General features: G+C 40.1%; 1 protein-coding gene across 7 annotated transcripts; it reads right to left on the minus strand.

The window, feature by feature from the left end:
• Positions 1 to 698: 698 nt before the first annotated feature.
• Positions 699 to 25,531, minus strand: LOC136444199 (AP-3 complex subunit delta-1-like). Of its 7 annotated transcripts, none has more exons than XM_066441688.1 (35): positions 25,284 to 25,531; positions 22,969 to 23,064; positions 22,414 to 22,494; positions 21,652 to 21,840; positions 21,154 to 21,219; positions 20,973 to 21,036; positions 20,273 to 20,412; positions 19,990 to 20,063; positions 18,146 to 18,195; positions 17,529 to 17,557; positions 15,850 to 15,898; positions 15,119 to 15,214; positions 14,155 to 14,300; positions 13,574 to 13,722; positions 13,108 to 13,234; positions 12,320 to 12,727; positions 11,849 to 12,015; positions 11,383 to 11,446; positions 10,621 to 10,689; positions 10,035 to 10,116; positions 9,413 to 9,433; positions 8,739 to 8,905; positions 8,275 to 8,357; positions 7,635 to 7,779; positions 7,169 to 7,354; positions 6,730 to 6,768; positions 6,528 to 6,590; positions 6,011 to 6,181; positions 5,338 to 5,523; positions 4,904 to 4,955; positions 4,707 to 4,795; positions 4,180 to 4,265; positions 3,641 to 3,765; positions 3,083 to 3,165; positions 699 to 2,668 (listed from the first exon to the last, which is right to left on the minus strand). In XM_066441688.1, the coding sequence occupies exons 1-35, from the start codon at positions 25,377 to 25,379 to the stop codon at positions 2,579 to 2,581; spliced, it is 3,828 nt and encodes a 1,275-aa protein (XP_066297785.1). In that variant the 5' UTR covers positions 25,380 to 25,531; the 3' UTR covers positions 699 to 2,578. The 7 variants fall into 7 exon arrangements, with proteins under 7 accessions (XP_066297785.1, XP_066297784.1, XP_066297788.1 ...); XM_066441687.1 differs by having other exon boundaries at positions 17,529 to 17,578; XM_066441691.1 differs by lacking the exon at positions 15,119 to 15,214.
• Positions 25,532 to 26,090: the final 559 nt, after the last annotated feature.

Raw genomic sequence — 26,090 nt, forward strand, 5'->3', positions numbered from 1 at the left:
TGTCTTACAACAAAGTTAGGGCACTACAAATAAGGCAGTGGTTTTGTTGTTGTTCATCTAGTGGCACACAGGGCAGGAAGTTTCCTTGCTGTTTCAGTAGCAGGGGATATTTTTACAGTGAAGGGTTGCTAGCACTTCCCCTTTAACGTGCTCGATGCACCTCCTCGAACATGAGACATGCATTTTACATCCCTTCCAAAAGACTGGTGCAGCCCTAAATGAGATGTCCTGCCCAGGATTGGTCTCCAAGTTACCAACTATTTGGAACCAGGAGCTCAACTGTGAGGCTGCTACCTGTTGGGCTACAGGGACATCCTTTAAGAAGTCTTAAGTCTTGTGTATGACACAGAAATAGAGGACTTTGTCATCATTCATCATCACACTTGTGCTAGATTTGAGGTTGATGGATTATTTGTACCATCGAGTGGCCTTGTATGAAAACACTGGTTAAGATACTTTACCTAGAAACCCCATCATCTTCCTGTTTTCCTTGAAGATACACAATACCACAGCACTTCTATAAAAAATCTGTACAACTATAATCTATTGACAGTTGTAAATATATGTTTCATGTACAGATCAGTGAAATTGTCAATGCTCCTTTGTGGAATTGTTGGTGTGCAATAAATGTCCTTTTAAGTATTGAAATCACCCTGGTCTTGTTTTTCTTGTGAAATAAAACACTTAAGTCACACGTGTAGCCTCTTGAATATTTATTATTCTCTTAGTTTCTCTCCTCCTGATTGAATTACATTTACATTATATACAATCTAGTGCACATTGTCGGCTGCAGTGGAAGCATATCATTGCTAGTAACATGTGCATTTATTTTATAATTTGTACTCATGAAATTTGCAGGTGTAAAAGCTAGGTAAGATGCTACACTGTCTCCAAGAAGAATTTTCTCTCCACAATCATACAAATCTAGTAGTTTGCATTCCTTTGTGTCATCTATCTAGACTTTATTTAGCAGCCCAGTACTTGGCACTTGTATGTAGAATACATAACCTTTAGTCAAGTCTTTTTTCCACTCACTACACCTTAAGTTACATTCACGTTGGGGCGCAAACAAACTTTCTTTTCATCAGAAACAAAAGTTCAAAAGAAATTCTTCCCAAACTGTGTATGTTGTTGTTACCAGGACACAATCACGAATGAAATGAAAACAAAGAGAATTTGACTTCCGACAACGTTTGACCCATTGCTGACGTTACACGTTCAGAATAATAGCCACGTGTCCACAGCGATTGGACAGGCAGGTGAAGAAGACAGAGTGAGCCAGTCAAAAATTTCAGTAAATCAAATTTTAGAGTTGGAGAACAGTTTACTTCTTCATTAAGAATTTGAGACAGACTCTTAGTTTTGAAATCAACTCTTAGTTTTGAAATCAAGAACATAACCCACAGATTTGCGTTCAAGGAAGTTGAATAGCTGCATGGGGTCTGGAAAGCCATTCTATGCATTCTAAAACGGAGCCCTTGAAGAATGGCATCCTTTGAATACCAAAAAAAGGCTGACATTCTAAAAGTTCAGCTTTCCTAAAGTTTGATACTAATTTTTTAAAGAAATTACTGTAAGTGTAAAAAGACTTGGCTGCCATCAGCAGCGACATGAAACCTTCAATACCTACTTCTTGCAACATGTGCCCTTCAGTACAAAGTATGACTAGGCTTGGCAACTTTTGAATGAATGGAAGTAGCAAATTCATCACTGTGAACTGGCAATGGATAGTGGTGTCAGGACATGAGGAAAGGTCTTACTTAGCAAGACGACAGATGTAGGTGAGGCCGTGTCCTTCTCCAACCTTGAGAAAACTGATCAAGGGGGCATTGGACTGAAAATTGGTGAACTAGAAGCCGTCATGAACGACAGAGTGGTGTGAGGGCCTATTCGGGGTGACATTAAAGGTGACAACTAAAATGGGATAGAACAAACTGAACTGAGAAGGTTTATATGTCTAACATACCGTTTCAGAGGACATCATCAAAGTTCTTCTACCACAACCAAATATTCCTGTCCTGGCTGTGGTAAAAGATCTTATAATGTCCTATGATTTACCAGCCTGATGAAACTATTCAGACATCATTTCACAATTTGATAAACAATCATAGAATGATGATGAGACAGGATGAAGGTACAACAATTGAGGAATATTTCCATGCACTAATTGTTAGCAGGACTGAACTGAACTGAATTGTCAGTACAGTCAAACCTGTACAAGTGACCATCTCTACATAACCTTCTCCCTGCTGCCTACCTCTGTAACCAATAGAAAATGGGGTGCCAAATGGCTACTTCAGTGTGCTAACGGTTAAGGACCACCTGGCAAATGTGACCGCTTTTGGTGGCCCTTTAGATGATTTCCCCCATTGACACAATTCATTAAGAATCCTAATACTGTCTTCAGTGACCACCTGTCCAAATACTTCAGACCAGATTCTACTGGTCTCCTGAGTTGTCTTCTTGGGCAGGTTTGACTGTAATGCTGTATCATTTTCTGTAATTCTGTGTGTATTTTATCCTTAATTTTTGTTGACATTGCTATGGATACCATGGAGCTGTGAAAGATGTATGTCTATTATGAGGCAGTGACTTTTATCTCCTCCATGACATTTGACAGTAGTGAGCCGTCTGCACATTTCCCGTCGATGGAGACATCACCCCCTCCCTGGAACAAACAGAGTAAAAAAATGCATGTTAGACAGTATGGTAACAAAGTTGTCACGATTAACACCACAAGACATTTGTGCAGGAAGTATCGGATGTGCAAATTTGATACAGGAACAAAAACGTGATGTCATACTGTACTACATTATCTCTACATATACAGAATTGGGAGACTAAAAAAAGAAAGGATATCTATGTAAGAAAAGTGACATAAATCATCAGAAAAGATATCATAAGGACAAATTTAGCTTGAACAAAATAGACCTTTTTACCCATCACTGGATAGTCTCAGATCTAGAAGTTTTTGATCAAGAGCTACTTTATCTCACATTCTCAATCCTAATTTCTTCTTGTTCAAATAACCCATTCATAACAGTTACTATTATCATTTTCATCATTAGAAAGGATGACTTACGTTAGCCTTGACGAGCAGACAGATGTGATGGCCCTGTGTAGAGCAGCTGTACAGGGAAGCACTCTGGTCAATCTGTTCTACAACTGCAGGGAAAGCACAAACCAAAACATGGCACTCAGAGATGGCAGACTTCACCCATTTTACATCGTTCAGAAAGACAGACACACAGACAGGCAGTCAGTAAGATGGTTCCTTGAAAGACAAATCAGAGAATGCAACTACATGTGTATTTGTACAACCTTCAGATAACATAAATACAAGCTAAGAATGAGGAGTATATTCAGTATACAGATATAAAGAACCACAGCAGTCTGTATCCAAAGTATAAAGTGATTTTCAGATGATATTGAAACATACCCAATGTATTCATATTGGGTACAACTTTTCAAGTCAAAGGTGAACAAACATCTGTCATCAGAATGCAGTACAGTAACCCAAAACATGTGAGTGGCTCTTATGAGCCTTGTTTTCTGGTAAATTTGAAGTAAATTAAAAAAAAAAAATACATAACATAAGTAGCATAAACAAGACTACAGAGTGAAGTTGTTGAGAACTTACTTGCAAAGTGTCCGTAGAAGCAGACCTTAGCCAGGACATGTGAGAAGGGCGCTCCTCCGCTGGACAGTTTGATTGAGTATTTGGAGCTGAGTTCTCCTCCTTGCAGCAGTCGGGCAAAGGCATCGCTGTAGGGAAATCAGGAGGATAAGATTTGATATTAAAAAATCACTCTGTTAGGGGCTTCAAATAACAATTTAAGAGAAAAACACTGGGGAGGACAGGAAGTGTATAGCTGACATAATCCACTGTGTCTTGGGCATGGTATTGGTATTTTACCTCCACAGTCAATGTCCAAAACTACCATTTACAGTTGGGTGGAGTTAGGAAAGTTAGGGTACATGTACATGTAAGTCCCTAGGACACAACATCCGGGCCAGTGCAGCCAGTAATCAAACCTGTAACCTCTTGATTCTGGGTCCACCTAACCACTAGGCAAACAACACAGCTTCTCAAAAGAGACAAACCGTCTAGCTAGGAATACCAGAAATCAAGCTCGTGATCCTGTGTTGGCTATATCCTACGACAAACATGAGGCAAACCTTGAGCAGGGCGTGGCAATGAGGAATGCTGTGCACGGCAGGTAGAGCTTAAAATCCAGCTTCTCACTGGTGGAACTTTCCTCCGTCTGTCAACAACACAAACGAACAAACATCGGGTAAGAAGAAAGGACATTCCTAAGAAAGCTCAACATACCATTAATGCATATGTAGCATAGTGCAAGGAAAATTTCTGGTTTTCATCTAATCTGCACTGCATCTGTTCCCAAAGTTGATTCAAATAGTTCACAGTTCTAGATGCTGATGAACAACAAACTTAACCTTTAGCACACTGAAGTAGCTGTTTGGCACACCATTCTCTATTGGTTACAGAGTTAGGCAGCAGGGAGAAGGTTAAGATTTTTAAAAGGTGGTACCAGAAAACTGTGTTAACACTGTTACAGTTACTAGTGTTTCATAAAGCCACATGTAATCTTTTAGTTCTTAAATTCAAAAAAAGTATCAACTGACAATATGCAATACTTCTGTATCTATCTTGATAACAAGTAGTCCAAAATGCAAGCTCTTACCTTGATAGTATACGTCAACGTTCCCCGAAGCTTTTGGGCGACGTTAATACTTTGGACTTGGAACGCAAACTGGCCTTCATTGAAGGAATCTGAGTGACAAACAATACAACACATTTACCATCTGAAGTCAAAGCAACCAAATTGGAAAGTTAGAGCTAGTTCTATTTGAAGGTTCATGTAATTCACAGGATACTCACTAGGTGGCAGTTGGAATGGTACAGGAACTCCATCATGTGTTGTGGCACCAGGCTGTGTCATGGTAGGAAAATACGTATAAGCATACCAGTGTATGATGGAGCTACCATTCATTGAAATGCAAATAGTGACCGCAAGAGGGCAGACAGACTTTGTTGCTGTGATGTCATCTTCACTGACCCTTTTGCTTGATGTGAAAAGATCCCGAGAGTACAACAATCTGACCTTAATGTTAAATGGATATACAGTGTAGTTATAATTGTCATGTCATGTTTCGTTGTATTATGTATATTTTATATTATACTAGGTGCTCATAGCCACTACCTGTATGTCTTTCAAAGCTAAACCGGTAAAGTGAACCCCCTTATTAGCAGCCTCCCAAAAGTACATTGTATAGGCCGCAGGCGAGGAGAATGCATCCAGAGAGTCTACGTACCAGTCTGTCCATCTTGGTGTTGAGAGAGTCCATGACATTGAACTCCAGTGACTTGAGGTGCTGTTCAGCCAGACTGGTGAAGATGACAGACACGATGAGCTGCTGACCCTGCTGTGACTGAACTCTCGTCTCATACGTCATCTTTATGTTCGAGTCCTCAGCGAGGAGTCTGTAACTCGACATGGGCTGGGGGAGGAACAATCTTTCTTTATAATCTTTTTTTTCACAATTCTATTACATCATTGCACAATCAACACAGCTTAGCTTGTGTATAAAGGCTATCATTATTTATGATACAACTTAACAGTTAATAACTCTCGTCTCGTATGTCATCTTAGTGCTCGAGTCCTCAGCGAGGAGTCTGTAACTGGACATGGGCTAGAGGGAGAAACAATTTTTTTTTCACACCTTCGTATTTGACAGGTTTTTGTGATTTAGCACCTTTGTAGCCTGTGTGCCACCCTAGTTAGTAAACTGTACATGGGCGATTTTTCTTTTTTCACAATTTTATTACATGATTGCACAATCAACACAGCTTTATGATATAACCATACAGTTAACATATCATGATTTTTACAATTTCCTTTCTAACAATTTTATTACATGATTGCACAATCGACACAGCTTAGCTTGTGTATACAAGCTTTATGGTACAACAAACTTTTGTACTTACAGGAAGTGGAGGTCCATCACTATTGAGTTCTTCAAAACCGTCCCTTCTACCACTGTCCACATCTTCATCATTTGCCACCTTTGATTTCTTTTTCTTCTCCTTTTTCTCTTTCTTTTCCTTCTTCTCTTTCTTGGCCTTCTTTTCTTTCTTCTTCTTATGCCTGCTGGTGTCCTATTGAGGGATGTGAAAAGAAGAAGTTTAATACCGCATTTTAGTTATGAGGTAAATTATGATATGACATATCTCTTTATTGGTTTCATTCTTTTGATTTCTTGTATTATGTGAATAGTTGTATTAGTTGCAGCATTAGGCTTCTGAAAAGTGCTTTTATAAAAAATCAAAAAATGATCAAATTACTCATGCATATGATCAGGACTCCAGCTATAGATATTTTTCCATTCACTTCAGTTTGACAGAGGTCCGGGTCATGCTCCCTTAGACATTTTTTAACCCTCTGAAATGCTGTTTCCCCCATTTAATGGGGGTACAGTTCAGATGGTTACTTATGGTTACTTACCTCAGCATCTGAATCCACATCTGCAGCAGCCCCAGGCTCAGGTGCTGTCACCTCCACTGCCACCTGAAGGTTAAAAATCAAACCATTTAATCTAAGTTATTTCTCTTGGACTGAATCACTTATTCTTAAAAGCAGTAAGGTAGTATGATTGATGTATAAGAGTATGGAACAAAGATAATATATAGAGCAATTCAATGCTTACCGGTGCATCTTGGCCAGAAAGCCAGAAGTCCAAGTCATCCTGCAACAGAGCAAGAAAACACAGGTTAGGAGGTCAAATGAATTGTCTTCAGTGCAACATAGATTTAGTATGTTGTACCAAGACAGAGAAATCTTATTCATCTAACTAAAAAAATGTCATTTGCAACAATTTTTGGAGAAATGTATCTAATTTGCAAGGACATTCTCAAAAGACTTAGTGACTTTATCATGTTCAACCATTTTTCCAGTTACATTTCTTGTACTGGTAGTATTTATTGACTCTACCAGTTCATTATGAAGACACTGAAGAAGAGTGAAGACAGGCCTGTCACTTGAAACGTCTGGAAATAATCTCCAAATCTTATGCAGTTGCTGAAATTGATTTGTCTCTAAATCTCAAAATAGGTACCAAGATTGCTACAGAGAGGTCTTAGCCATACCTTAGGTTCTTCCTTCTTAGGCGTTGTGTCTTTCTTGACAGGTGCTGAAGGTGGGGCGACTTCTTCCTCCTCCCCTGGTGAGGGGATGGCCTCATGGCCGGGGGACATCAACTCTGTAGCTATCAACAGGCTGGGGTGGGCAGAGTCATCTCCAGACTTATTCCGCTTCTTCTCCTTTTTACTTTTCTGGAAAAAATATGTAACACAGTTAATTTTCAACCTTGAGCACACTGATTAAACGGTTTGGCACCGAAGTCCCTGTTGGTTACAGAGTCAGGGCAGCCCTCTGATAAATTTTTCAAATTCGAAAACGACAAGAACAAATTGGTGAGATGGAAATCATTAACGAAGTAGAGATACAAGGCATGACCAGAGTATCGTGGTTTCTCAACTGTTCTATGACAAAAAGTCTTGTACATGTACTTCCTGACAGAGTAACTCAACCATTATAAGTGCATGTGTTTACCTTCTTTTCCTTTTCCTTTCTCTTCTTCTCCTTCTCCTTGTCTTTCCGGTGGTGTTTTTTCTTCTCTTCTACAGGCCTGTCCTCAGCGGACGGTGACACAATCCTATGTGTTCTGACTGGCAGCTTCTCGTCAGCGTCCAGTGGTCTGGGGGAAAGGAATGGGCCCAGGAATATTTCACTCTATTCTATAGAATTTTAGTGCACGGGTTGTGTGGTGTAATGACAGGGTGTTTGGGCCCAAACCCAGAGGTCCTTGGTTCGAATCCTGTCCTGTCACCAATATAGTGCCCTTGGGAAAGGCACTTTACATGACTTTCATCACTCCACCCAGGTGTAAAAATGGGTACCTAACTTCGGTCGTGGAGGTAAAAGGTGGTGGAAGGAGAGGGTTGGGCTCTGCCTTGAATATACCATGGATAGCAACCCACTGCCCCTATACAGCTTCAAAAAGGCTATGGGACTACCTTCATCTTTACCTTTACCTTTACCTTGGAATTCTTGGCAACTTTTTGCCACTATCAGAGATGGGTCTACTTTCTTGCCATGTGCCAAAAATACAAACATGTTCAAAACTAGAAAACAGAAACACATAACTTATGAACCAGAAACAATGATAATTCTATACAAAACTGTTGTTTACCTGTCCAGGTCGATGTCCAGCAGCTTGTGAGGGTCGTTGTCGTCCAACTCCAGGTTACCTTCATCTCCAGACTCTGTTGCACCCTTAAAATGGGGCAACATCAAACAGGACATTAAATGCATTAACTGCCTAACTGTCAGAAATTCAGCCTATTAATGCTTAATCATATTGTCACATTCCATGTTACTTGTAGAATAGATCTGCTTCCCAGAATTGTCAAGTAGCATAAGTAGAGACACATTGTATCTTAAGGAAGGACCTCTATTCTTATAAATAAGTGTGACATACTCGAGGTGTTGCCCTCCTCAAATATGGGATCTCTGGCTTTACATCCATCCAAAAGGATATCAAGTTAGACAGTATTACTCATTTTTTCGTTAAATTGGTGCAAAGTGCTTTTCCTAATGGACCAACATTGGGACCTGCGCAGGATTCAAACCCAGAACCTTTAGCTCTCCCCTCACCTCTGGCATCTCTCCGCCCATAATGTCCACCTTGTGCACCACTGGGACGTCCTCCTCAGACTCCGACTTGTGGCGCCGCTTGCTCTTCTTCCCGTGGCGCCTCTTCTTGTCCCTCTTCCTCGCCTGGCGTTCTGCCTCCAAGTACTTGTCTGACAATCTCTTCGTGCCTATCAGAGGAGAGAAGACATGATCAGCAACATGTACAGAAGTGTCAGGCCATACTGATTTAATATATTGGTTCTTGGACATTTTGATGTAGAAATTTAATAAGAGGTGAAGATGAAAACAGAGGGCTGTGGGGAAAACTTGCATTTGACTATAATTTTATGATATCTGTATGTATCAGTATAGCCGGCATAACCGCCCTTTGGCATAACACACAAGCTTCCCGTTGATATTTCAGTTCAAGACAATATTCTTAAAATCCAAGAACCAAGAAATTGAAATCTCTTGTGCCGACCAGAAAAAAAAAAAAAAAAAAAAAAAGTGGTAAGAACATGTAGCACCAAGATCATGTACAATAGACCTTTTCTAGGCTAGACTACACGCTAGGAAGTTCAACCTTTATCAGTCTACAAATGGTCCATGCTTACTATTGGGGAAGCATGTCATCCTTGTTCAAACAAGAGGATGCCAGGAAAAGAAGGTAGTATGTATGTGTAGCAGATACTTACTTTGGGGTGAATTTTCTGTCACTGGAAATAGAATTGGGAGATGGGAAAGAAAGTGATAAAGCGGAAGATGATAGCATAGATTTAGCAAGCATTCAAAGTCTTGGGTATGTACATGTAAACCTAATGGCTTCAGTTGCTCTAATAGCTTTGACGTGAGCACTAAGATTGCAGTCTAACTCTGAAAAGGTCTATTTGAAGACGCAAGAAAGACAAAATGAATTGTTTGTTACACATCAAATCAAGTTTTACAGAAAAGGGTTTTATCCTACAAATCATAACAATTCTAGGCAAGCGAGTATTAAAAAAAAAACGTACAAACATCAGTTTAGTCTTAGACAGTTTTCTACAGTTGCAAAATAGAGCCAAAACTGACCAAGAAGACCACTCAGGTGACAAAATCTTTTCTATGTGGACAGGTGGTCACTATAGACGTGATTTTTAATGCTTGTATCAATGGGAAATAGTCTAAGGGACCACCAAAAAGTGGTCACAATGGCCAGGTGGTCCTTATGTAGAGGTGGTCACTTGTACAGGTCTGACTGTATGTCAATGGCCAGGTGGTCCTTATGTAGAGGTGGTCACTTGTACAGGTTTGACTGAAACAAAAGGCTTCGACACTCACCTGGCACATAGAGAGGAACACTAAGGTCGATATTCGCCACAGGAATGTCTTCCACATTCACCACCTCCTGGTACTTGGAGCCCTGTGGTGGACAGAAACTTCAGGATGAGACCATAACAATTCCTTTGACAGTTTCAGATCCATGTACAGTAAACACATCTGTCCCTGATAGTAATAATTCACACCATGAACACAAAGGCAAACAGACCTGTCCTTGGTGCTGAACACCATCCAAACACACAGAAGTAAACACATTTGTCCCTGGTGCAGGACATGTATACAGGCAAACATGCCTGTCCCTGGTGCTGAACACCATCCATTTACAGGCAAATAACCAGCCCTTAGTGCTAAATGCTCTACACACGCCAGCAAACATACCGGATCCCTTTATCTAACTATCTTGCCTTTGAAGTTGGACTAAGATTCCAAGAATAGTGAACAACTGATAGGTACCTTATTCAAATTACTTTGATTTACCACTCTATCTGATAAGCTTTAGTGCAAGACTTTTTCAAACCTTTATTAAACCCAGTAAAAACAGTGCATGAGGAAGAAAGAGAAAAAGAGATATTGAAGTTTTGCTTACCTTAGCTGATGCTCCTAGCTTGAGATAATGCGGATTGTTCTGAGTTTCTGCTCTACGTGCCTCCCTTCTCTGTACAAACAAACAAAAACAGTCACATTCACTGTAAGCTACATGAAAGAATAACCAATATCTTCATTCTGGAAATGCTACAGTTCATGTGATTTGCTAGATATTTGCATGCACAACTTGCTCACATTTTCAAGTTCATAAAGTGTATTTCTTGTAAATGCTCAAGCATCCTATTCTTTATGATTGCACTGCAATAACCACAAAGGCTATCATTACAATATGTTTGTTCCCAAATGTTTTTCTTCCCAACGCTATCAGATAAAATCTACAAAAAGACAATGAATTACTCTTAAACTTTAAAGGGTTGTAACCTGGTTTGATACCGTTAGACTTTAATCTTAGTTAGTTAAAATCCTCCCACACCATTTTTGATGTATAGGGCGGTGCCCATCTCCGTTTCATAGCCCTGGGCCACACTGTGGTGCAATCACTGTAGCAGGGGGCTAGTCCACTGGCAGTGAAGTGTGTATAACTTCCATACTGTTTCAGAAGTATGTACCATTTTTATAAAGTCTTTGGTATGACTCAATGCGCCTCTTGTCCAGAGGTGTCCTACCTGGGGCTTGAACCCCAGTCCTTCTGGTCCAAGTAATTTGAACCAGATGTGGTGAGAGACAGAAGCGTGGACCACTACACCACAGGGAGACTTTAATCTATTTCATAAGAAAGATGACAACAACTCGGCGAACTCACCCTCTCCAGCTCATCATCAGACAGTTCCTCCACTACTGGCCTGGTCATACTTTCATTCATCATCCTACAAGAGGAACAACAGTCATTACTATAACATAACAAGATTCAGTAGGATTCATCTTTTCTATACCTTAACCTTTAGCACACTGAAGTAGCCGTTTGGCACCCATGTTCTATTGGTTACAGAGCTAGGTAGCAGGGAGAAGGTTAAGAAATAAACATTGGTTTACAGGGCACAAAATCAGGAGTTTCCCAATCCTAGACCCCAGGGAAGATTCCACAAGCGATGGAAAGACCATATTGTGAAAGACACAGAACTTAGTTTAAAGGTTGCAGAGTCCAGGGCACTGGACCATGCAACATGGAGGAATCTAACAGAGGGAAGTAAGGGGCTAAATTCTGGCCTGAGCACTTAGGCAGACAATAAGAATCTCAGTTACTGGATAAAAACCTTTTCAATTCTTACCTGCTGTCGTCGGGAATGAACAGGGAATTAGCCGGACCTTCGTCGTCAGAACTGTCAGATGGCGGATCGTTTATCCACTTGTCCAGGTCCAGGCCTTCTGGCACGGCCACCTTCCTCTGGGCTTTGGGCGCCACCGGGTTCAGCTCTCCGGCGAACAGCGCCGCCACCTACAGAAATATTGTTGGGGGCAGAAATTTAAAGACCATAGCACATCCAGGTCAAAAGACACAACAAAAGTTCTGCTGCAGTACCAAGGTCACACACCAGGGGGCCCAAAAAAGACCTTGACTTTTGTCTTCCCAGCACCTACCCACATACCAAATATCATCATAATCCATCCAGGAGACCTTGAGTTATGCTGACTACAATAATCCGGAAACACAAACAGACAGACAGACACATTGACACACTCGAAACTATATCTAATTTTTCATGGAGATAACAAAGGTTCAAACAAACAAACAAGCAAACCTCGTCTGCGCACGACACGTCCTTGTCCTGTAGCTTCTTGACGTACTTCATGAGCTGAAGGATGCAGCACGCCCGCTCCTGCACCTCTAGGTCTCCGCTCTGCACGAACATCGGCAGCTTCTCCACCAGGAGGTCGCTGACCTCCCGGATCCCGTCGTTGTCTTCATCTTCTTCGTACTTCACCAGGATGGCGGCGTAAAGCTTCATGATGTTCTGGACGAAGACTGCCTGGATGTGGCCGGGGAGCGAGGTCACTTTTTGGCGCAGCATGTCATCCAGGGTCCCCCTGGGGTCTCGGAGGTGCTCAGAGAACTCTCCTGCAATCCAGGCAGCAGCGTACAGGACCTCACAGATGCCGTTCCTCTGGGCAGAGCTGGCCACAGTGTGGGAGTTCTCCAACAGTTGGGCCTGCAGAGCATTGGTAGATGTGTATCATGTTGACAGCAACAACAATGTGGACCTATTACTTTTTTTTTAAACACAACTTTTTCATGTTCTTGTCTCTGAACAGCTTTAAAATCCACTGGATTTTTTAACATCTTTGAATATTCCATCAGCTTTTAATATTCCAAGAAACACTCACACATCAGACATTAAATCCTATATCATGCTATAAAATCATCAACATCACATGCATTTGTAGATACTGGTGTACTGGTAAGCATCCTTCCTGTCATACCAACTTACCACACTATTTTACAGGTTTCTGTTGCTGCAGCTAGACACTGGTTATGCAGCAGGGAAAAGACATCTTCAAGAACAGACATCTTGAGACACTTCACACTTACCATTTGTTCCACAGCAAATGCCCGGATAGCCTTGACTCTGATGGCGACATCCAACATCTGCGAAGCGATGACGCTGCCGTGACGAGTCCCCTCCACCCTGGTCAGTTCCACCAGTACACTCACATACCTGGCAAGACAGAACAGGTCAAAATAAGGATTTGATAAAAAATAAGTAACGTTTCACTAACAAGGCCGTACAAAATCATTTTATTACACAGATCCTCCCATTGGTCTTGCACCTTCCTGGGGCAGATGAACCCACAATAACAAATAATTTTCCTGCCTTTCAAATTCAATCACATCACAACTTTATCTGTAACAAAAGATTGACAGGAAAGGAGGGCGCTATAAATTCCTTTTCTCCCATATATATAAACCACTGGTTTGCAACAATATTGGCATTTGTACTTTAGATAATCATGCACCATCTGGCAGTTTTTCAAAATAATACAATTACAATACCCACCATTCAAAGTTGGTGATGTACTGGTAGTTGTTCTGACTGCAAATCTGTACGATCTTGGACAGCAGCTCGTCGCGGTACATGGAGCCCTCCGCCTTGTCCATGTGGACCATCAGCTTACGCACAATCTCCATCAGATTCTTCTTGGACACCTGGGGGAGAAACAACTCAGTTGTTACCTCCATGCCATGTATGGTTTTTGTTTTTGGTGTCTCTGTCTGTCTATGTGTTTGTTTGCTTGCTTGTGTGTCTATGCTTATTTGAATGTAATGGAATGGCTGAATTCCAGATGCTTGGTACATTGGGAAAACAGACAGGAATTTAGATCAATGGTCCCAGAATAGGTTATGTCATTTCCAGTCTTCAATATTATGCTATATGCATGCCTGTTACCTTATGAGAGCCAGCGGGAAAATGCATTAGACACAATCGGCAAGGAAGCAGTATGTACCATTTTTAAAGTCTTTGGTATGACTCAGCCGGGGATCGAACTCATATGACCTACCGTTTGCAAGGCAAACACTCTACCCTTTAGACCATTGCTATGCTTTGATAAGTATCTATATTGATAAAGCCCAGCCTACCATGCCATAGAGCAGGTCCAGTGCCCTGAGACGTATGGACTCATCCTTATCATCCAGACACTGCAGGATCAGGTCCTTGTGGGCCTGCACGGACTTGGGGTGGGTCTTCAGGATCTTAGACATGGCCAGCAGCCCCAGGTACTTCACTATAGGACAGGACGCAACAAGGGAACAACACACACTTCATACAGTCACACAGTCAAGATATAAGCATGTATTCACTCAGAACGTAATGCGCATACGGTATATAGCCTGTAAAAGATTGACTGTGCTCTCTTTAAATGATTTTGACACACTGAGCTTGATCGTGTCATATAAAAACACAGAACAAGATGTAAGTATATTTCCAGAACATATTGCGCATATGGCATATACTGTAGCCTGTACAAGTTTGACTGTACTTTCAAAGACACAGAGCTTGATCTAGTCATATACAAATTCGATGATTTTTCATCAGAGTTTCAAGACAAGCCCTTCCCACACCTTGCTACATACTCTAGCGTTACTTGATGAGGTTGTTACACCACCTTTCCACCAGAGGCCACTAACGCTGAGCAGCCCAACATTTGACAGGTCCCTCAATGAATTTCATCGATAAAGAATGACATCTTTTCAATATTGTGTGTTTTGTGGTCTTGCAAACCATTCTTTTACAATCAGTCATCATGCATCATATTCCAGTCATAAAATCCAGGGTCACACAAATTCAGTTTTGGTCCCCCAACAGTTGCTCAGCGACCGCGGTTTGGTGGAAAGGGGGCCTTCAACCTTGAGCCAATTCGTCAATTGCAATCGTATACTGTGCATAATCTGGTTATATACAAATTCAATATTTTTTCATCAGAGTTTTCATCAGTAAACCCGTTCCCATATCCTCCTCCACACCCTGCTACATACACGTAGCTCTACATCATGAGGTAGTTACGGCCTCTAGCCAGCGGTATGGTAAGGACTGTGTACGCACTGGAGGCGCTTTGCTGTGAGGATGGGGACCCATCAGAAACCAGGGACTGTTGGGCCTGCCCATCGCTAGCATGGCTCTCCTGGAAGGTCCCCTCGTCTAATGCACGATAGACCAGGGCGGGCGTCATGACGGGGTGCACAGCACTGCCCTGTACCCAGCACCGTGCACCACATGGTTGCAACATTTCGCTCGACCACATTGCTTGTTTATATCGATTAGTGCTACGCAACTACATTTTTTTAATAGATTTTTGTCTTTTTCTTTTCTACTCCAACCTATCCCGTGGTTAGTTTTTGCACGAGGCAACTAAATAACAAAGCAAGCCAAAAACACTTCCTTCTTCTAAATAATACATGTACTTAATATATGTTTTTTTTATAAATGGTATTGATAGTACAGCCTTGTCTGCTAATGCTAATTCTGCCTTGTGCTTATTTGCCATTCTTTTAAGCAACTTGTCTGCTTATATTTAAAAATCATTCTGCAACATTAACAGAGATAGAAAAAAATATAAATAAAATGTCATCTGCCAACTACAAAGCATATAGCAAGACTAATTAGTTTTTCAAAACTTGATGCTGATTGTCAACGTGTCATCTTTTTGTAAAAAAAAAGCCATTAGATAGAATAGGAATGATTTGTTTGATAAAGAAGCGTGAATTTGGCTTGCAGTATTTTTTAGTTGCGATGCAGCGATGCCATTGTTTTACCAGTATCTCCACCATACTTACAGTTCTGATCAGAGTCTTCAATCAGGATGCGCAGCTTCTGAACACACAGCTGGAAAATGGGATAACGACATGTGAACACACAAGGGTTTATTTTCTTTGTCTATCACACACATACATACATGTATATGCATACACACACATACATAATTTGTATATGTCAGGGTAGAATCTGCAGCCTGGCAGAGTCGACGAATCAGAATCAAGATCAATGATTCTGCCAGAAGAGATCCAGATCTGAGTTTCTGTCAACAGATCAACTCTTCTGGCATAATAGGGAATTCTGATCAGAGTCTGTATTAAAAATTTGAAGTTATTCCCTTAAATAAAAAGACAGAACTTTTCAACTTCGATTCATGTCACTTAGATCAATAGATTGAGTTGAAATTTAGGATCTATAAAATGGGAGACCACCCTAATACATTCCTACCATCTTTTGACAGAGGCTCTGATTGTGATCTCTAGCCTGCCAGATCGCAATTTCTACCCTGACATATATATATAGAGAGATTTAATATATTTGATGACATCTATATCCTTTGGAGATAAACAGATGCATGTTGGGACATGGGAATCAATTTTTTGTAAGAACTTCCAAGAAGATAGCATGCTTTTACTTATTGTTGAATAAAATACAGTATAATCGTAATTCACTAAACTAAAGCAACAAAATAGACACAAAAGTGCACAACTGAATATCAATCACCACCAAACCATACACCCAAATTTTTATGGAATACACTTATGTCACATGCAAAACCAGGCTTAAGATAAAAATCACTTCAAGACAAAACTAACATGACTAAATGAACTCAAACCAAGCAAAGAATTGTAAATAATATATACAAGGCCATACAAATCTAGTCACTTGTTTGACTGATCCCTTCTGGTATTGCTTTTCATTTTTAACAGAGAAAATTTGCCAGCAGTCTGCTGGTACAACTTTTCATAAACATCTACAAATCTACAGTTTTTAAATCCTTTCCAACAGTCAAACGCTTGACTCAAACCTGCATGTAACTTTTCTCATAACTGGAGCAAAACAAATTTCTCTACTCCCTTCACCATGCTTTCTGATGATGACACATTTCTCAAACACAGGAATATACGTTGATGAAAGTTGGACATCCAGGTAGTAAGATACGCCAAAAATAATTACTCAAGCAACTGGATAAAGTTTTGAAACAGTCAGACGTTTCAGACAGCATCCACTGTCTTTCGTCAGTGACTGACAGGAATATACGGTTCTTACAACGCAACCATGAAAAGATTTAACTGGCCCACGTTTCAGTAACTCCTTAGCTACCTTCAACAGGGCATGAATGCACTCTACTACTCATTGCTACAGTCCAGTAAATCCTCTCAAGGTTGTGATGTAAGAACCACATTTTCCTAATATGATTCACCAACCTGATAAAATTATCAACTTTCCAACAGTAAAAGTTATAGATAAAATTCTCAACTTTCCAATACTGTTACTAAACTTGTATGGCCTTCAGAAAACAAGCATGCTTTTACTGAAATGTGTGCAGAGTGAGAGAACAAATGAAGTAAACAAAACCAGTTCTTTCTTCGGTAACCATGCACAACGGGGCGGGTGGTAGGTACTACAGTACAGTCACACGCATATCTGACAACCGTACAACGGTAGGGAAGGCGTGGTGTGAGGGAACGCTGTGTACCTGAATAGAGGCGTTGTGGTTTGGCATGCCTGAAGATAACGAGATTAAGACTGTAAGTTAAGAGAAAATGAAAAGATCGTTACTGCTTGTGAGGAAGTGGAGAGATTTCAAGGATCATTTTTGGTAAAAAAAAGTTTTGTTGAAAAAAAAATCCATCACCACTTAAGTGTGCAAATGGAAGCCATCCCTTTACACCCACTTTTGCTTCTAAAACAGCGTTAAAATATCTAAACACCAGGGAAAAAGTACAATTCAAGCAGTTGCAAAAGATCATTTAGCTGGTAGAAATACTTTTGCCACTTTTCCATCTAAACTCTTTGCACAAAAGCCTAGGGGTACATGTATTTGTAATGTGAAATTTGTATTTGACTCAAAAAAATGTGGGACTTTAAAAAAGGGGCTTAGGTGTATCTAACACAGTAAAACATTTGAAAAAGCACAATTTGGGGATTCTTTTTTTACACAGAAACAAGAAAAATCCTTCTCTTTGCACACAAGTGGTGAACGATTTTTTCAAATTGAAAAATATCGATCAAATCCACAGAAATCACGACAAAGACAAGAAAAATTCTTCAAAATCATCACAAAGGCAGACGAACGCCACGATATACATGTACCTGCTATGACGGTGTTGATGCACTCGTATAGTAGAGACATGGCCGAGGTACTGGAGAGAAAGGGAAGAAAAACAGTTTCATACAACATCAGTAACTACCATCACAACTTGAATGAGCCTGGAATATTTAGCACACTGGACTGACAAAACACTTTTCGTTCAAAATACGTGAAATTTGAAGAAGGTACGTTTCCAATTAAGCTGCTGGCTTAATGCCAAACTGAGGCTCAGTTGGCAGGTGGTCCAGAATGGCCAGCGAAAAGCAGCTTTTCTGACCAAATTTGATACTTTTACAATATTTCAGATGTTTTCAGTGATGTACATGACATGTTATCAGCCATAGACCCCAAAATCTTCATAAGTCTCAATTTCATTAATTCATCTTCTTTAACAAGTTTCTTTTTTTCTTTCCTTGTGTAACCATGTAATTTGCACTTTTCAAGGATTAAACATTTAAGGTACAGGCCACATCAAGGAGGCTTCTATCAGTGCCTTGTGGGTAGGATTTGCACGGCTAGGATCAGACCTTTTCACAACAAATATAGATCATTCCAAAGCAACTGTATAAGCAAGTTGCAATTTTGTCATCTTTTCGCGATTCAGAAAAATCTCCCAACAGGCATTTATCATCTTTTTTCATTTCTTTCTAATTTTTTTCATTTCTTTTTCATTTTTTTCCCCATTTCTTCATCAAATTTTTTCCTAGGGGTACAAAACCCAATCATGACACTGAGACACAACTACAACACATTCTGGCTTGGTGGCCTAAGGTTTGGGTGGGGGGTGGGGGGCTTCTGATTCTACGCCAAAGACAACATGCAGGACGAGTCAAGACAGCAGCCAGAGAATTTTTGAAGAGAAGGTGTCACACTCACTCGTCACTCCTGATGCTACGTACATGTAAAATGTATAGAGACAGAGGTGTGAGCCCAGGGAAAGAGAGAACTGAAGAAAAAGGTACTCTTGATTCATTACATATGTGCATTGTGCAACCTTCCTGCATTTTCCGGCAGCAAATTTCAGCAACATCATTTCTTTCGACAAATATTTAAACACTACACACAACAAAAGAGTTTGATACTCTGGGAAGCTTTCGAGACAAACTCTGTCTCTTCTTCAACCCGGTAAAGTTAGATCTCTTCTTGGAGTTCTCTTGTCACATGACGTGATGTTGATTATCATGTGACAAGAGACAGTCATTTCTTTCCTCCTCTGTCAAATCTGTAGACACCCTCGTTGATCCCTTCTTCTTTTACAAAAAGTTCTAGCCATGGATCATAACACTTTACAGAGTGGGGGTGACTGTCACCTCAACACAGACTAGTGACAGAGTAGTTAGCAAGCTACAAGGAAGCAGTTCATAATGACCAGGCGTGAACCTTGAAAAGAAATGGCCCGTACTACACAAATGCACAGATACACCCTAAAAATAAGAGGCAAAAGGCAGAGAAGGCACAAGCTTACAGCGCATGCAAGGGATTCTAAAAGCTGGGGTCACAATACCATGTTAGATCCCAGGTACACATCGCTATGTTAACAACACACACCACTTGTTCATATTATTCATATCATATATATTTCATATCATATCAAAAACCTACATACAGCAGTCTTGGATAACCGATTCTCCCCTTTTCTTTGCTTTCTCCACGCTGAATATTTTTTCTTAGTAAAGTGTCTTCTGAATCACATTTCAAACATTCAAAAACTCTGAGAATTAAAAAAAATGTCTGCTGCAAAACATGTTACTTTTCCAATCTCTTAAGGTTCCACACTTCTCTTTCCTATCTAACCCATAAAGTAAGCTTTAAGGTTGTCCGTCCAAAATAAAACTGATGTACAGACCTGTGGATCAGGTTGGTGAGGGGCTCGATGAGCTTCTTCCCCAGTCGCGGCTCCAGCGGTGTCAACGCTCCAAACTGGCAAAGAAAATATTGCAGCAATAAAACATTTGTTGACTAAAAGTAGGGCACTGTTTGGAACACCTATTCTATAGCAGCCAATCCCGTTCTCGCATTCGAATTAAGTCATTTGCATGCCAGCATTCAAAGCGTACAGACCTGGCCTCTCTTCTAACAGTTATAACTCCTTGGGTATGAATGAAGAACTTTGTTATCTAGGTACTGACCAGTTTGATGATTTTGATGAGGACCCAGTTGTTGGTGGAGGAGGTCATGAGTTTGAAGAAGACAGGAGCCAGAGACAGGTAGTTCTTCGGGTTCTTCCTGGCCAGTTCACAGATCACATTGACTGCAGCCGACTGAACACCTGAGAACACAACACACCATGTCATTGTCATTTTTGTTGTTCTTGTTGTTGCTTGGAGGCGCCCTAGAGGCTGTCCCAGGAGCAGATGGGAGGACCAGGTGTTCAATGTGCTGGACACTTTGGGAGTCAGCAGAGCCGACTGGAGGGCTCTGGCCGAAAACAGAACATCCTGGAGGGAGATGTCTGCAGCCGCCATGCATCTGCCCTGATGCCTGCGGTTGATTGATTGATTGTTGTTGCTGTTGTCTACTTGTTTATTCGTTAATCAAAAGATATTTAAAAAAATCTGTATTCAGAGTGTGAACAGCAAATTTTCATCCTATCCATATGCCTGCTTAGCTGGCATGTTACATCGAAGGTTGATTAAACCGGCTTTATAAATACAGTTACTCTAAAACTAACTTTCAGGTGAACAATTTTGTATCATTGATATCACTGACAGTGACATCAAAAATTTAAAGAAAGATCTCACCATTTTTTAAGAAGAAACCAGTTTGATTTTTTGAAAGACAAAATGAGCAGAACTCATGCAGAGCCCTTCTTGAAGAAAGTTGACTCACCAGGATCTGGGTCTTCAAGTTTCTCCTTCAGTCTTGGGAAGGCTGGCCTCAAGGCTTCTGGGAACTACACAACACAACAATTCATAACTTTTGATATGGAAGAGATTACGATTGTATCCAAGAATACAATAAGTAAAGAAATCAACTGAGAAGTTAACAGTACGTCTGGGACAAGCCTTACCTTGAGGAAGATCTTGTACATAATGAGGACTGCCCTCTTCCTAATGTATGGCCTTGTGGATGTCATCTAGAACAACATACAGGAGAATCATCACCTATTAATCCACTAAGTCTTACTACTTAGCTACATTAAAGAGCGGACGCTTTGAACACACATTGGCTGAAATACATTATACATTCAGGCAAATAATTTGTGTTATCAAGGCTATAATGATATATTTTTTGGCCTCTGGTGCAAGTCACAGACATACTAGACTAGCACTACTTCAAAAAATATATTTTTGTGACTTATTGATATACCATTTGAAAAATTTCCTGAATAAGTCTTTTATCTTTAAACCAGAAAGTACTGACTACTGGGCCCATACCATAGCAGAAACGGCAAGTTAGGTTGCACAAGACAAGATATTATCTAAGAAAACTGAAATTCAAGTTGTCGACCATTGCAATGATGTTTCAGGAAGATCTAAAGGTCAAAGGTTGCTCAAAATTAATGTACCAAAGTCATGACATCGTTGGCCAGGTCGCGTGCCAGGTCAGGGGTCATGAAGCAGGACAGTCCGTTGAGCGCGATGGCTGCGTCGTACTGGTTCTGACTGCTCAGGTCCTTCCTGATCATGTTGGTGGTCAACATGAGGACCTCTGTCTCCTCGTGGAAGGACTGGGAGGCAGCAAGGTAACCAATTCTCTGGAATACAGGAATATTTTCTTGTGAGACGATAAAGAGAAAATCTACCTGACCAATATTTCAGTAACCCCTCCGCTACCTTCCTCCAATCTGAATAGAACTTTGCATCAATTGTACTTTAATCTCAAAATGAAGCTCTGACCATAATGCTTAACACTCAAAACTGCTAAGATTTGGCTTTACTAAATCATATCATGGAGAGAAAATCTATCTGACCAACATTTTAATAACTCCTCAGCTACTTTCCTTACCATCTGAATAGAACCTTGCAGCAATTGTACTTAAATCTCAAAATGAAGCTCTGACCATTATGCTTAACACTCAAAACTGCTAAGATTTGGCTTTACTAAATCAAATCATGAAGAGAAAATTTACCTGACAAACATTTCAGTAACTCCTCAGCTACCTTCCTTACCATCTGAATAGAACCTTGCAGCAATTATACTTAAAATGAAGCTCTAGCCAAAATGCTCACCACTCAAAACTGCTAAGATTTGGCTTTGCTAAATCAAAAACATTTTACCGTAGTCCAAATGTAAAGCAGAAGAACATAGCAACTGGAACACACGGTACCTTGAAGGTGAACTTGTTGGAGCTCATGACTTCGATGACATTGAAGGCTGCCCAGCTGATGTCGTAGCCCAGCATTTGAAGCTGGAATAGTCGCATTATGAAATCATGTGTGCCAGACAAACTGTTAAAACTTTCTCACCAAAGTAAGAGACTATTGTCTTACAGGATATAGTCATAATGTGAAACACTGAAAGTGAAACTTTATTGTATATCAAACAACTGAAACAAAAACAGTCCTCAATTCTCTAAATGCTCAGTATTTTTCAAAATTCAATGTGACCAATATTTTGTGATGCACAACATAAGACATCTGATACCTTTGCCAAGTGCATGCACACATGATGTATACATATTGCAGGGCTTAAAATATTTTTTTACTTCAGTCTGTTTTCCATGTGATTCATAATAACAAGCCTGTATTCCTTTACAAAATTACAGCTTTACATGTAGCTTGCCAAATTGCCAAGTAGTCAATACTTTGTTATAAATCTTGAAATTTTTTCTGCACATTGTAAGTTGCAGGTGGGTATGTATTCTGAGATAACTGTGACTTACGTAGGTGAGCTTGGCGACGGCATTGGCCTTGACTGCAATGTTGTCCTGCCGCAGCTCCTGCTTGATTTCATCAATGCACTGGGCAATGAACTTGGCCTGAAAGGAAAAAAAATCAACATTTGTTTATTTATTTCGCACAGATAATAACAATACATACAGACATCTAAGCAAAATATATCATGACTGTGCTGGGGAAGGTGGAGACCAATAAGGTCTATAAGAGTCCTTCAACATGTTTCTCCGTAAAACTAAAATAACTAATGTCTCATCAATCTGTTCCCTTAAGTTAAACTGTTATCTACAACACAAAAATTGGACTAAGCCAAAATTTTGACTGACCAACTTCAGTCTTTGTCAAATCACAGTTCAAATTTGCTTCAGAACGATCATAACTACCAATTTGACAAAGACTTAAGTCGCTTTGGAATGACATCTACCAACACGGGTTAACAACTTCAAGCAAAGTTTCCTGAGTTAAATTTAAACACTGCAATGCTAGCAACCCTTCATCGTATACCTATATCTAAGTTGTCAATAAAAGATCCTGGGAAAAGTTGAAATAAAAAAAAGTCAATTTTAATATTCCATACTATAACGTCATGACTTTGTGGCATGTCCTAATCAATGTGTGGTTCACTAATCAAATAACAGCTCTGAATGAATAGTACCACCTGAGCCCAATACTAAATCAATGGTTTTGATAATGGCCAGTGACAGACTGCGTCAGTGAAATGTTACATGCTTCCTGCTGGCACAGACTGCTTAATTAACTTAGAATCCTGATGATAAGGAGGGGAGGAAGAGCTAAACCAGACATTGTCACAGTCACGAGCTTGGGTAATAAACAAGACTATATCTGATTGTGCAATTTGTGCCACTGGGTGAAACTATGACCATGGGAAAAGTGAAAATTGAATCTTCAGTGGGCTACACCAATTCACTTTCTTCGTTCTTTTAAATGATTTTAACATAAAAAATTTAGCAAGTGGTGAGATACGAAATGTAGAAACAGAGGGCTGGGAGAAAAAAAATCTGAGTACAGTATATTCACTCCATATGACTGTGTGTATCAAGGTCAAAGGCATAAATCTAGTCCTTAGACTCTGTCTCTATGTTGATCTTCCAGTTTTGCATAGTATTCTTAAATCTGACAACACAAAAATTGCCTTAACTAATCATGCCTTTTCATGGTCTCCAGACTTATTCTAATGCCCCACCCCCCCTTAAAACATTTCTCAGTCGTTCGAGTGCTTTGCCCACAAGTCGTCTGAGTGATAGCAAAGGCAGCTCATGCACTCTGACTGGGACAAATTCCACTGTCTTAAGTTTGAACAGATTGTGTACAGCTGCCTCGGCTTTCAAGGCAAACAAACTACACCAGCATAGCACCATTTACTCATTCCATCAACTAGTAACTAGGTCAGTGATACAGTTACCCAGACATTAAGTATGATATAACATCTTTTGATTTCCCCATTTAAGCTTCTGCTAAATGTTTAAATTTGCTATGTGCTAATTTTAGGCAAATTGTTTGGTGAGACTATAGTATAAGTATAACACATGCTCGTCCATGTGATTGACACGACAGGTCATCGACTCCCAAAATCCAGGGCAAGGGAAAAGTCCAAATTTGTGTAACAAAAGGGTCAGCAGTGTTTACCTTAAGTATCATGCAGTGATATGGTCATGCAAACAAAAGACTAGCAAACAAGTATCAAAGTACTTAGTACTTAGATAAATAACTGAATTAATAATTAGGCAATATTGACAATTCTCCAGATTGTGGATTCTTAAGTTAAGATGGTCTTATTTGGGACCAACATGGCCAAAGAAGAGTTGACAACAAATCCAGAACAGATTGACAAAAAAGATCATGTGATGAATATGTTGGAAGAAATTGAGGAACACCTGAAAAACGCCCCCCCACACACACACCTAAAAAAGCTGTAATATCATTTTATCCGTTTTCGTCACATTCCCTTGACAGATGCATAATATGCAAGTAGCCATGAGACCTTTGGGTCATATATTATAACTTCCCTTTTCCACGACACAGTTTCGACTTGCAGGAAAGAAAAAAAGCCGGTTTTCTGATCAACCGCCCCTCCCCTCTCCATGTTAAAAATCAATACATTCTCTGCTTACCAAACATACAAATCAACCTGCAATATTTTCTACGTGACAAAAATCAGCACAAACGTTTCTGAACATCCGATGGGAATATAAAGATCAGACGAAGTTGACCTACAGGTGGCATTGTGACAAACTCACCTGCTAGAACGAGAAAATGATGAGAAGGTAAAAATTTAACTCACCTCGTCATCTTTGTGGTTCCGTATGCCACGTACCAAGTCGTGCAGGTTCTTATCGAAAACGCGCTCCAGGCTCCCTTTCACTTTCTTCAGCGCCATCTTGAGAGTTAAGAAAGGACTTCTATGAAGTTATCGATCTCAGGCGAGGAAATGGTGTTATATGGAGGTTATAAAACCATTTTCCAGGGGATTTTTGACAAGGTGTCGTCCGACGATCCTGTCCCACAGAAACAAGATGGCGGACGTGATCATGTGACGTGGATGACGTCATGACGGGATCAGCTGATCAAGTTAGGCTAATCCTCCTTGTGCAAGGTGCATTTGTCACTCAGAAAGTTTTTAAGTCATAGACGTTTGCAACTGGAAACACCTTTTGTGACGGTTTGAAATATTGCAAAAGAGAAATATATGCACATTTTTATCAACGAATGGACATGAAAGCTACCATGCTTCTCTAACTAATTAACCGTTAATAGATTGTGCAAGGTGCATTTGTCTAAAAGTTTTTAAGGTGAAAGACGTTTGCAACTGGAAAGCATCTTTCGTGACGGTTTAAAATATAGCAAAAGAAAAATGTATTCTGTTCATTGCACATCTTTATCACTAAATGAACAAGAGAAGCTACCAATAGTACCATACTTCTTGTGCAATGTAACGTTACATTTGTCACTGAAAGTTTTAAAGTTACAGACATTTGCAACTGGAAACACCTTTTGTATCAAACAATTCTAAACGTCATAAAGGAGAAATGTGATTTCTCTTCACTGCACATTTTGATCACTGAATGAACAAGAAAAGCTATCATGCTTC

Source organism: Branchiostoma lanceolatum, chromosome 11, assembly GCF_035083965.1.
Source record: "Branchiostoma lanceolatum isolate klBraLanc5 chromosome 11, klBraLanc5.hap2, whole genome shotgun sequence".
In the NCBI taxonomy this organism is placed as follows: domain Eukaryota; kingdom Metazoa; phylum Chordata; class Leptocardii; order Amphioxiformes; family Branchiostomatidae; genus Branchiostoma; species Branchiostoma lanceolatum.

Bases quoted from the DNA above. Each gene is read 5' to 3' on its own strand.
- LOC136444199 (XM_066441687.1), bottom strand. From the start codon at position 25,379: ATGGCGCTGAAGAAAGTGAAAGGGAGCCTGGAGCGCGTTTTCGATAAG. The intron at 22,495-22,968 runs GTAAGTCACAGT...CGACTATTCCAG, and splicing joins CCGTCGCCAAGCTCACCTAC to CTTCAAATGCTGGGCTACGA. The intron at 11,447-11,848 runs GTAAGAATTGAA...TTCCTCTTGTAG, and splicing joins TTCATTCCCGACGACAGCAG to GATGATGAATGAAAGTATGA.